Raw genomic sequence first — 12536 nt, forward strand, 5'->3', positions numbered from 1 at the left:
GCAGCTGCCTGTAAACCAGGCTGCGTGTTTAGGGAATTGCAAGCAAGCTTGCCAAATGAGATCTACACATGCACAGTACATATCCTGCACATGCGCATATCTTCAAATGAAGGAGCTGTATGTAAACTATTGGGCTTGAGTACATCGCCCCAAAATCAGAGCGCTTAGCATGCAGTTTTCAAAGACGGCATAAAAAATTATTAGTTAAAAAAAATAAAAAATACAATTTAGAAAGAAGCCCCGATTACAATGAGAATGACAGACTTTAACACATGTAAACAAAACAAAAATGTTGTAGCTCAAACAACTATGTAGACAGCATTATGGAAGACTGAAAACAGATCTGTTAAAAGATTATTCTAGCTGACAACAAATGCCCAGGTGACAGAACTGCTTGTTGCAGGAGATTCTGAACGTACATCTTGAAACATCTTATGTTCCTGCTTTATTCTCGCTTCTTTATCGTCTGACTTCCTGAAAGCTTTTGCTAAGGATTCTTCCACTTCCTTGAGCCTGGACTGTAATCGGCTGATTGCATTTTCTTTTTCTTTGCTCTTTTCTCTAATGTCTTCAATTTGCTCTTGTAACTCTCTTGAAGTATTGTTAGCAAAGTGGTAATGTTCCTTCCACTCTGCCTAGGAAATTGATACAAAAAGTAAATAGATTTATTATCATTTTTTATTGGGTGGAGCTATGGTCACCTAGAACGCACTTCCTTTAACAAGTAAAACACAATAACCACAAGTACTGTAATATCACCAGCTGAAGCCTATAAAGATGCTAGGCAACACCACACAATATTTAAAAGAAAAGTTGTTTAAGCCCTATACAAGTACAGCCCACTACCTTGTTGCAGCAGCCTTTTGCACAGAACCAAAGATCATGAAAATAAAGCGTATTCAGTAGGATTGGTGATATGATTGAGGCAAATATTTGGCCAGCCCATACAGGGTTCACACTTACGAGTCATAGTGCATATTCTAAGTGAGAATTAACAGTGGGGAACTTGTGATGCGCTCTGACCAATGAGCAGCGCTGTCCTGCTCGGTCAGTCACTCTCATGCTGCAGCCCTGAGGCAGAGGAAGGGAAGGAGACTATGGAGAGAGGGCTATCGAGCCATACCTTCACCCTCGGAAAGGTATATTTCCCCTTCAGTAGCTGTACCTGGAAGTGATGTGGACTGAGGAAGAAAGTGCAGTTTCCTGCCCACACATCCCACCAAAAAAAAAAGAAAGTTGGCCGCTCACCACTCTTGGGGCTCGGTGGCTCACTACGCTTGCCACATGGTTATATTCGCCCTCTATGCCCATTTGGATGGTAGGGAATGACGTTGGACACTGGCTGATGACGTCCGGGTACAAAAATTGAAGGGAATCTATCCACTTCCCTCACCCTCTTCTCCATACAGGATCGAAGCAGCCAGCTCCACGGCAGTAGAGGAAACTGAGGAGACTATGGAGAGAGGGCTCTCCGCCCAGATCTCACCCTCTGCTCCGTACAGGATCCAAGCAGCCTGATTGTTATCACATTAGTTGCTTCTGACTGACTGCAGAGGAAGGGAGCTGTCTAGAACAACGAGAGGGTGAGAGGTTGGGTGTGACGCTGACATAATTTAATGCTTTGCACGAGAGAGGTAGGGGGAGACTTGGGAGGATCCTTCTTAGTCATCACTACCATATCACTTTCACACAGAGGCGAGGCTCTCTTCAAGACCATCAAAGGCTGTACCATCAATGGTCTATGGTTATAAACCATCTGTAGAAAACCATTAATGTATAGCCATCGTTGGCTAAGTGCTGTGCATACGCAGACCTAAGCCATTGGACTGGCCCAAAAAAAACCACTTGCCATAGGTCAGAAGACGAACAATGGTCGATGGCTATATCCCTAGGATGGAGGAGCTATTTCACTGTTGGACACAGCAATAGTAAGTGTTGGAGGTCACTGCATTCTATTTATTAGCCAGAGCGGGCTTCATAGCATAATTAGAGATTCCTCAGTCACCAACCACGTCCCACCTTTATCCCCAGCAAGGGCTAATACATTCATCATAGCAGGGCGAATCTGACTCCTATAGTGTATACTGTGCCATAAAAGTATACTTCATGATTTAACTTTTCCAGAAGGATTTATGACAAAGATTGTCTATACTGCACACAGAACAATAAAGATCTGCAATTGCACATACTAAAGATTGCTCATGAGGGTCTCACAATGATCACACATTGGAAGATCTTTCATCTGCACTAATTCAAATAACTTCCATTAGTGGTCAATATATGGAAACTAACCAAGGAGAAAAAATTTATTTTATTGAAATAAACTACATATATTTAATATTGCTAAATTCAAATCTCCTGACATGTTTTATTTTAAATAACCATTCTAATTATCATTGTTAATAATACCAGCTAGTTTAGAGATTAACGGTCAGATTTTCACCTATATACTATTGCAGCTATTAGTCGCTTTATCCAATTAATTTCATATCTGAGAGAACATCTTTCAGATATTAATTTTTTACTCACTTTTTTTTTTACTGAAGCCAATTAAAATTAACTTTCAAAGATTACACACATGTGCACCAACATCAACATGAGTCTATTTCCATTCCTCCTTTTCTATTAACAGTGTATAGTGCACCAGATACAGCCACAGAGAGTCTCTATATCCTCTCCACCAATTGACCAAACACCACAGCTAGAAGCAGCTAACTCTTCTCACAGGCTATTAACACCTCTGAAACAGGAGCCTGGTGTCCAGACCTAGCTGCTTGTTTGTGGGGGGGGGGGTGTGTGTGTGTGTGTGTGTGTGTGTGCGTGTGAAGTGTCTGAGGGGCATTTAGGGGAATGTGGAGGGATCTAGTGCCATGTGTGGAGGTCTGAAGGATATTTAAGGGACATTTGGTGAAGTCTCGTGGCATGTTAAACATTTCTATTTTATAAATGTAACCACCATAAATTATAAGACATTACTCAAAAACAATGATGTAGGACCCCAAATTCTTTTAATTATTAGTCCAAGGGACCCACATAATGTATTATCAATGAGGACAGTCTCTTCAATGCATTGTATTGATTTCTTACCACTTGTTTTTCCAGTTCATTGTTTTTGTTCTCAAGTATATGGATTTGTTTGCTGGCTTCCGTTAAAGCTCCTTCCATCTGGGCACATCTAAATAAAGATAAACCTTAGTGGTTGAGTGTGGGGATTATCTCAAAATGCATTCAAAGGGATGATTAATACAGGCAGACAAAGAATAATCAGCAGTAAAATAATGGAATGACTGACTGATATTAAATGTCAACAAAAAACAAACAGAACACAGTGTAAAACCTTTTGATGAGGGGCAGGTAGTAAGACATAGGTCATATAACCCTCTGCTTCTCCCCATGTGAATACCGTCCCAGCAAAAAGGCAGAGGAGCAGTTGCAAGAACAGATAGCTCGCATTACAGGGGCTGGTCTGTATCGAACAGCAGCACTGCAGTAATGCTAGGCAAACACTGCCAGATAAAATGCCTGTCAGACCGACAGACATTTTATCTGGCAGCCTGATACCCTGCAGATATCATGGGCAACCACTATGAGATATTTCACAGTATTTTGGCCGAGATATCTGCGACTAAAGTGGCTGCTCTGCAGACCGGGTCCACCAAAGCCCTGAGCTGAATCATTCACGTGGGCAGCCACCATAGTTCAGTGCGCTGTAATCCCAGGAGCAGCAGAAGCACTTACACCCCATAGGTCCACACATAATAACCATCCAGTAAGCATAGCCTCCTTAGCATCTCAATAATGGGGGAACAAGGACGGCAACACCAAACCTTGGTTAATATAGAACTCAAACCACCTTTGGTTAAAAATTAAAAGAACCACCTAGTCCTTGTGGAAGAAAATGGTGGCACAGGCTTAGTACATGAAAGTACCAAAGTGACAATGGAGACTGGGAGAAAAGTAGGCTGATTGTTGCCAGTCCGGTATGCCTTTTAATCCCTGTGATAGTCAGATAATAAAATGCCAGTACTTGTATAGAATCTACAAATCTGAAATTAATTATGTATCAATTATTCAAGACACAGTAATTCTGCTGAAAAAGAAAAGTTCCCACTCTAAAGTTGGGAACACACTAGGACAATGGAATATGCTGCCATCCTATCTGACGATTTGTAAGTGCATACACACTTACCAATCGTCGGTCTGATGTGCCCGCCCAGTTGTGATGTCAGCCATTGGCTTCCTCTGCAGCAAGGGGCCGGGCAGTCGGCTGACCACTCGTACACACAGCACGATGTGCGGATATACCGGCCATTGGCTATGCGTGATGTGTTTGTGAACGACGTCATTCACAGACATATCGCTGTTACACACCGGCTGACACGCCCACTATATCACATGGAAACAACTACTTAGAAAGGTGGTATGGTTTTTATTTGATAAAACTGCTGCTACTAAGGAATTAAATACAAAAATGAGTCTAATAATTATTCACTACTGACCTGAACACGATGGTTGTGATCCTGTTTTCAAAATCGGTTTCAAAAGATTATCTACTTGTTGAAATACTGTAAACTTATTCCTCTGCAGTGAATATTGTATATGTTTTATGTCCGATTTATAAAAATTAATATTTGATTTTAATCATTGTTTTTATGGTGCTTCACAGATTTATAGTTGATGCGAGTGTTCTTGGTGGTACATGCACCTGAGATTACAGCGCTGCCTTTTCCTGGTCTTTGTCAAAAACGGGCTGAGCAACAAAAGAGTATTGTGTAGGCCTAGGCAAGCTTGTGCACACATCACAGCACCACAGATGGCATACTACTCATAAATCATTAGAAATAAAAACAAAAAAAGTTTAACATTCAAGCTGTCATTACCGTTCAGTCAGACTGCTGACGTTCACCAGATCCTCAGAGGTAGTGGACTGGTTATTGGCAACAAGCTGCTGCTTTAAGCTGGAGATCTCGGACTCATAATATTCCCTCAGGTCCGCCAAGTGCCGGGCATGTTTTTCTCTTAAACTTCGCCTGATACTAATGAAAAATAAAAGTAAATACATTTCCAGTTTTGGACGGTTTTAGGATTTCTCTCTTGATATTTGCATGGTTAAAAATGGGATAGAAGACTTCACAAATTGTCTACTGGCTGCAGCAGACTAAATCAATACAAAAAATTAAAAATAAAAATACCAGTTGAGTCTACTGACTGGTATCTGTACAGACAATTGCCAATGATTAGGTCTGATCCACTCTCGGCTGCTATAGCCGAATCATTTCCATTTTGCTTCGTATTCTTCAATTTACAGATTACACTTCAGGATGGGTTGGGGTCTTGATGGACGATGATGTACTTTTATTGGGCACCCTTGTTGTTTGTTTTTATTGTTGACAGTTGTAATTTGATTTATCAGGAGGGGGGCGAGGGTTCTACATGCTCCAGCATGTCAGACTTTTCTTATCTTATGTAGGCAATGATTGTACTTATCTTTGGTAATATGGACCACCACATGAGAAATCATTTTCTTTTCGCTCCTTATATCTTTTTTGGGACTTTTGCTACAAATTGTTTTGTTTCTCTTTATTGAAAATCAATAGAAAGGATTTTTTTTTCTATTGCTATTTTCCTTAATTTTAATTGTACAAAAAACAAAACTCTTAAGTTTCTCAACACATATTCTTACACAGAGAAGTACTACTGTGATCTGTAAAAGCCTCTTTAAAATATTCCAAATGGAAAAAATACAGTTTGTAGAATCAGGATATTTGCTCAGACATTCTATATATAATCTTCCGCCTTACCAATATACATAGTGCCATGCAAGTGACCTTGAGTCATGCAACAGGCTCCCCTCAGATTATATAGTAATTTAAGGTTAACATCACCACTTACAACATACAAACATCCTTAAATTATCCATGCTATGCTTTATACCTATGTTGTTAGTGAATATTGAGGTGTGGAAATTATTCATCACTAGTTATTAGAATATACACCTATATGATACCTGGTTATTAAACATACAATAACATTTATATGGCCTACTAAAGGCTATACTTCAACCCTAGAAACTATTAATATAACTATTGGTCTGGTATTGTCGTTGGCAGTATAAAGCTCTAATATAGCACATCAAACAGCTCCTATCCGCTTACATTTTACACGTGACAAGGTATATAAACTGCAGGGCAAAGATGTAATTGGACCACCTGCCCTGTTTACCTTACCAGTGATAAACACTAAGAGAAGAAAATAATTTAAAAGGATAACCTAATATATTTATATTAAGTTTTTCAGAAAGCCCCATTCTCCTATGACAACCTACAGCTTGCTAGTTCTAGAACCAGCAAGGTGGAGCTATTGCGTATACTGCAAAGTCCCTCAATCAGAGACATCCTTTCATGATTTGTACATCCTTCTCTTGACAATTATATATATATATATATATTTTTTTTATATATTTTTTTATTTTTTTACAGGACACCTACTTGGAAAGCATTACTGGGTGATTCACAGACAGGATGGCAGAGGAATGATGCATATTTTCTTCTTCTGGTAATGGTGACGGAGGTATTGAACAAGGAGTCAAACTATTCACTTCATCTTCGGTACAGTTCATCCTCTCATCACCACTAGAGTCTCCATGACATGGCTGGTAATTTCTCCTTCCTTGGTATCTGGCGCATTTCCATTGCTCATCACCTGTTACAGGACTGTGAGGTGACCTATTTGGGGAATCTCCCAACAAAGATGAGGAAGTAGAGGCAGATTCTTCATCATAACGATTAAAAGCAGCATTTTCTGAAATGGAGTCTGGAGTCACAGGAGCTGTGTAACGCTCACCACACAGAGTGGCAGGTTTGGAAAGAAATGTATTGTGGGCAGACTTTTTGTGTAGGGTTGGATCCAGCGTCAATACCTAACAAAAGAAACATGGTCTTTTACTACACTGCATTTATTCTCCCAAAATATTTGTTTGTCAAGAGAAAGTAGCAAGTTATTGTTTTAGATCACTGTTCCAAGCCATAACTGCATCAATAACACAACATCACAGGTGGCAGTTAATTACAAATTAATCTAATAACAAGAACAAAATAAGAACACTTAAAAAAAACACATTAATGACTACATGACATTTATATATACAGAATACACAAAATAATAATTTCAATTAATCTGGCAAATACAATTTGACCATTTTTTTCTACTTAAGATATCCACCAATATTAGTTTTTTCCATGTGCGTATACCTACAATTGCACCAATAAGCACTGAGGGGCAAACTTTTATTAATCGATATCTCTTGCTCTAGCAAAGGTTTTATTCTCCTGATTTTTAGGTTCCCAAAGCAGAATTTCTGAAGTGAAGCTCAGCCTTAAGCTGGCCACACACTAGACCAACTTACATCCAACCAGCCAACTAGTTGATTGGTTGGAATGAAAATCTGATAAGGAATGGGAGTAAATGATGATCAGCAATTTGCTCCTAAATGCCAGAAAACAGATGAAAATGGTCGATCAGACAAGTTTGTTATATGTTTGATCTAAACTATTTGTTCAAACAACAGTTTTGGTCCCTTTTCCAGCGTTTGGGAGCAAATTGCTGATTGTCATTTTCTTTCATACCTTACCAGATTTTCATTCCAACCAATCAACTAGTTGGCTGGTTGGACAGATCATCTTTAGATGTGTGGCCAGCTTTAGAACATGGCATGAATTAGAGTTACAAAAGCAAGTATAACTACATGAGCAATAAAGCCCATATGATCAGGTCAAATGCTACAACCTGGCATCTGATAATAAAACAATTTTTTCTATTGGATCAGCCACAGATTATGCTTATCTGCCTCGGAGTGGCACATCGTGACCAGTAATAATCAGAGTGGATAAAGAAGAAATTTGCGATATTATAGATACAGTATATGCCAGGTAATTGTGTAGCCGAGCTTTGCGGCAATGCTTGATGGCACATTGCAACTAACTGTATTGGTCCTGTGACTGTCCTAACTCAATATTTTCATATCATGCATACTAAAAAGATTTCCCTCTTCCCCCCAACTGTTACCATTCTGTGATGCCTTCAAATTAAATATTACAGACATTTCACACATGAAGCGTACCTCTGGAGGATGTGTATGCTCAGAGGGAGAGAGCAGTTCCCAGCCAGAAGGTCCACAATCTCTCTGTTTTTGTTGATATATATCAGTTAGAGATGGGATACTTGCTTCCTCAGGCTTGTGAACATATTAAGAGAAGAAAACATATTGTTTATGTGTTTATACAGAAATGTAATAGCCAATAACTAGGACCAGGGCCATAGGGAGGGTGGTGCGGCCGGTGCCTCCGCACAGGGCGGAATCCTCCAGCAGCACCGGCCACACACTTCTCTGCGCCAGAGGTCTGCAGGAAGAGACCTCCGGCAGTGGTGCGCGCCGCACAGTGAATGCCGGTGCAGTTTCCCGCCTTCCCTTCTCCCCTCGGAAAGAGAAAGGTAAGCGCTCAGGGGGGCGGAGAGGGAGTGAGAGGGGCGGCAGTGCTGCACAGGGTGCACTATCGTCCAGCTTCGGCGCTGACTAGGACTACAGATATTAGTGACTTTTCACAATTGTATGCACGTTTGAAATATGTTTTGTGCAAACTACGATGAGGAGTCAGTACCAGGCATTTTTTAATAAATGATTAAGCCTTTCTGGGACCATAAAATGTTTCCCCCAATGCCCTTGAGAGTTAATGTCCTGTGCGCAAAGGGATGTAGTCAGGATACCGGCGGACGCTATCCCGCCTGACGATATCCCGACACTGAAATCCCGACATTGGACTAGAGATAGGCGTCGAAATCCTGACGCCTATTATTAGTCTCACTACAGAATCCCGACATCCGGCATACCGAAGGAAGGTAAGCCGGGTGTCTTAGCATTTAGCCGCAGAGGTGGGGAGGGTTATGTTTAGTGACCACTGGGGGGACTTAGGGCTAGACACCCCCCCCCCAGGAGGGATAGGGTAGGGTGCTTTAGGTTTAGGCTCTAACCAGGGGAGGTTAGGGTTAGGCACCTACTGCAGTCTGGATTTCGATCCGTCGGGCTGCCACTGTTGGCATTTGATCCGGTGGCTAAGCAGCCGCCGGCATTACATACAGATTCCGTGCGCAAACCATGTATGTATCCAATACTAAAGAGACCTAAATCAACAAACACCAAGGGGTTAACTCAAGTTAGACAATACACCTTCCAGGCGGAGTCATTCTCAGCAGGGATCATAGTGAAATGGACAGAAAACTCATCCCATCACCAGACCCTCATAACACGCCATCTCCAACATGGTAATCAGAAGGTACAAGGACAATAAGTACAGAGAGAGGGTACTGGCGGGGGGGGCGGGGGGGGGGGGGGGTCGGGTTCCCTAGTTCTTCTCAACTGTGGCTGCAGGAGAGTTCCAATGTCCCTCCCCGTGGAAGGAGAAATCTATTAGCTACAGTGGACTCACTGCAGTAACACCAGCATGGAATAATTGGCTGCCCAAGTAGTGGGATGTAGGACTCCCTATGGATTAGGGTGGCTTTTATTGCTTGCTGTGATAGGAGATGAAGACGTGGCTGAGAAATTGCAGTTGTCATATACAGAGCTTAACCTACAGGGAGAAAAGGTCCGATTTGTTTTTAACAATCTAGAGGCGATCTAATTAAACATTGAAAAGCATGGAGAGAACATTAAGGCACAGGTACAGTTGGATAATGTATATTACTCTACATGTAAGATACATATAAAACACAAAAACAATAACCTGTGAAGTCTGATGCAGACAAAATTGTATTGATCTGCTGCATCAGATTCCTGAAACTAAACAAAGCCCCATTTATTTCTCTATTATGACTTTACATCTGCAGATGCAGACACATAGGACAGTATAACATGTAATAAAAACATCCCACTGCATTGTATTCACTTAAATCTATAAACCCTTTACTATACCCTTATAGATATGAAGTATCTTAAAACTATGTAAGCTCAACATTACAATTATCAACATCCATCTTTGTTTCAAACTGTTTCTGTGATAGTTACCAACAAACCTAATATGCCCCTCATATGCCTTCCAAAGAGTTATGCTGGCCATACACAGGGCGATTTTTAACACTATTTTGGCATTTTCTACAGGTTGGTCAGACCAATAGTTTGCAAATAGTTGTATTTTGAGTCTTCTGCGACCCCGATGCGCGACCCCGCCGTCATCTAGCTGGATCGCAGATCAGATGGTTTTGCAGAGAGATCTCAACTGATCGTGTACGATGCGATACACTTGTATGCATTTTATCCTATGATCTTAATGAGCAATCGTACACCATTTGACCACATCTTATGAAGAATTTCAAGGGAAATCGTACAACTGATCTTACCAACTTTGAATCTCACCGTGTTTGGGGGTCTTTAGACAGGATTTTTAAAATAGGTAGAACATGCAAAATAAACACATATACAAAATTAACTGAAGTTTCTTAATATAGGGGAGCATACCTCATTGGTGGAAACAAGTTTGGAAAATCCAGTTTCAAATCTATCAGGTAAAGGATGGTACATCTCCTTTTCATCCAACATCCAGTAGGTAAACCCTATTCAATATACCATGCAACAACAATTTAGTTGTTTATATCATAAACACACGCAAATAAAATGTAAATAATCCAATTTAAATTAATATCACATTATATACCAGATCCGGCAGAAAATAAGGAATTTGTACTCTCTGTGCGATTGAGGTAAAATGTATTTGAGGACCCATCTGTATATTCCAGCTAAAAAAAAAAAAAGATAAAATTAAATGAAGTTAAGAGATAGGAAGTAGACATTTTATAACAGATTAGTTATCATAGTGCAATTGCTCAGGGACATTTTCCAATATTTCTGCTCTCAGGTGGGTCCCACCATGGATCCTCCATATAATAATAATAATAATAATAATAATAATAATAATAATAATAATAATAATAAAAGGGAAGAGAACCGTGTGTATGGTTGCGGGACCCAGTCAAGTGTTGCCAACCCTGTCCTATTTTGCACGTGTCTTTAGGAAGAATCACCTGCTGACAACTGAGTGGAGCAGTGTAGTTTGGCAATGGTAAACTTGTAGCAGAGTGCGATACCGTGGAGGTAACATAAGAAAATATGTGAGGAATATGAACAGTCCTTTAAGTTTCTAGTCATAGTAAAAGCAGTGTTTATTAGCCAGTCTGCATGTGTGAATATCACTTGTGTAATTAGCATTTGAGATTCTCTTTTCCTGTTCCTCGCTCAGCCCCCCTCTTCCTCATATTTTTGCACACCATCCATCTCTTGAAAATTTCAAACATAAAAGATAAATAAATGAATGGAGTGACTACACGGACCAATAAGCAGCAGCAGCTTCCTGCTGGTCCTCCTGGTCACACCCATACTGCCAATTTATTAAAAAGGAAATCAAAGAAATAGTAGTTTCTGCTAGAACACCCAAAATAGAGTAGAATTGTAAAAAAAAAAAAGTATGCAGTTCCCTTAACTAAGCTTTGAGAAGGCAACCTGAGTACAGAAATGGTCCGAATGACAAACGCTGTATTCATGTCATAGAGTCTGAACAACTCAACCTTTGTAATAGTAAAGTACAGCATAATTCAATTTATATACACTACTAGCGATACGACTTGGCTTCGCACGGGAGCAAATTCAACTCACCAAAGCCCCTTCCATCTCATAACCTACGCCATGTCACCCCAGTCCTCTGCATCTCACCAGAACTCTATGCTTCTCACCCCTGCACCTCACCATTGTCACCCCCCACTGCTGCTGCCCTGCAGCTGGCTGGGGCCCAGCCACTGGGATGTGCTGGCGAGGGCAGGAGTATAATGCTTAGGAAACTTTAAGCATTATCAGCAGCATGTCCCCGGAGCTGGAGCACCTATGCTTATTTCCGCAGCCTCCATGCGCACCCCTTCCCAGCTGCTGAACATGGCGATGAGCAATTTCCTGTTTGCACAATGTACCCTGTATTTACTGGGCTTCCTGTTGAGCCGTGGTGCCCCTGTACGAGAACAGCACTGACTGCCATGGGAAGTGCCTTCTGTTCACCGAGGGCGTGTGGCTGAGTGAGAACATCACGCTGGAAAGGGAGCATTTCACGGTGGAGGAGTGATGGCCAGAGTCCGTATGCAGGTTCAGTGTAGGGAAGGAAACAGATGGTTTCTAACCACCAATGTTTTTCTTCCAAAGGTAGTGTTTTTACCATTTGATGGTGACGGTCCAATTTTGTCACCATCAAATGGAAATCATTTGATGATGTTCAGATGGTCGTTTGTTTTTTTTATAAAATTCCTGATAGCTATGACTCCCCTGGCTACTGTATCTGCATCTGGGCATCTTCATGGGTTCGTTGGAGGCGGTCTCTCAGACGTGACCCTGCTTAGTCCCCGATTCCCTCCCTTCTCTAGGCTGCTGCTAAGCAACAAGGCACATTGCTCTTTCTTATAGGCTCAGTTTGAGTGCTTTCTTGCTGTTTCAGCACCATGGACAG

General features: G+C 41.0%; 1 protein-coding gene across 6 annotated transcripts in view; it reads right to left on the bottom strand.

The window, feature by feature from the left end:
• The window catches only part of MPHOSPH9 (M-phase phosphoprotein 9), a 63751-nt gene that overhangs the window by 25825 nt on the left and 25390 nt on the right, over positions 1–12536 (bottom strand). For all 6 annotated transcript variants that reach the window (XM_088449134.1, XM_088449133.1, XM_088449130.1 and 3 more), the window contains 7 exons: positions 10707–10788; positions 10511–10605; positions 8120–8233; positions 6489–6919; positions 4881–5036; positions 3088–3175; positions 420–635 (listed from right to left, as the gene is read on the bottom strand). In XM_088449134.1, the coding sequence (XP_088305260.1) occupies positions 420–635; positions 3088–3175; positions 4881–5036; positions 6489–6919; positions 8120–8233; positions 10511–10605; positions 10707–10788 (1182 nt within the window). The remainder of the gene's footprint in view (positions 1–419; positions 636–3087; positions 3176–4880; positions 5037–6488; positions 6920–8119; positions 8234–10510; positions 10606–10706; positions 10789–12536) is intronic.

Source organism: Taudactylus pleione, unplaced genomic scaffold (assembly GCF_031769625.1).
Source record: "Taudactylus pleione unplaced genomic scaffold, aTauple2 ptg000479l, whole genome shotgun sequence".
NCBI lineage: Eukaryota > Metazoa > Chordata > Amphibia > Anura > Myobatrachidae > Taudactylus > Taudactylus pleione.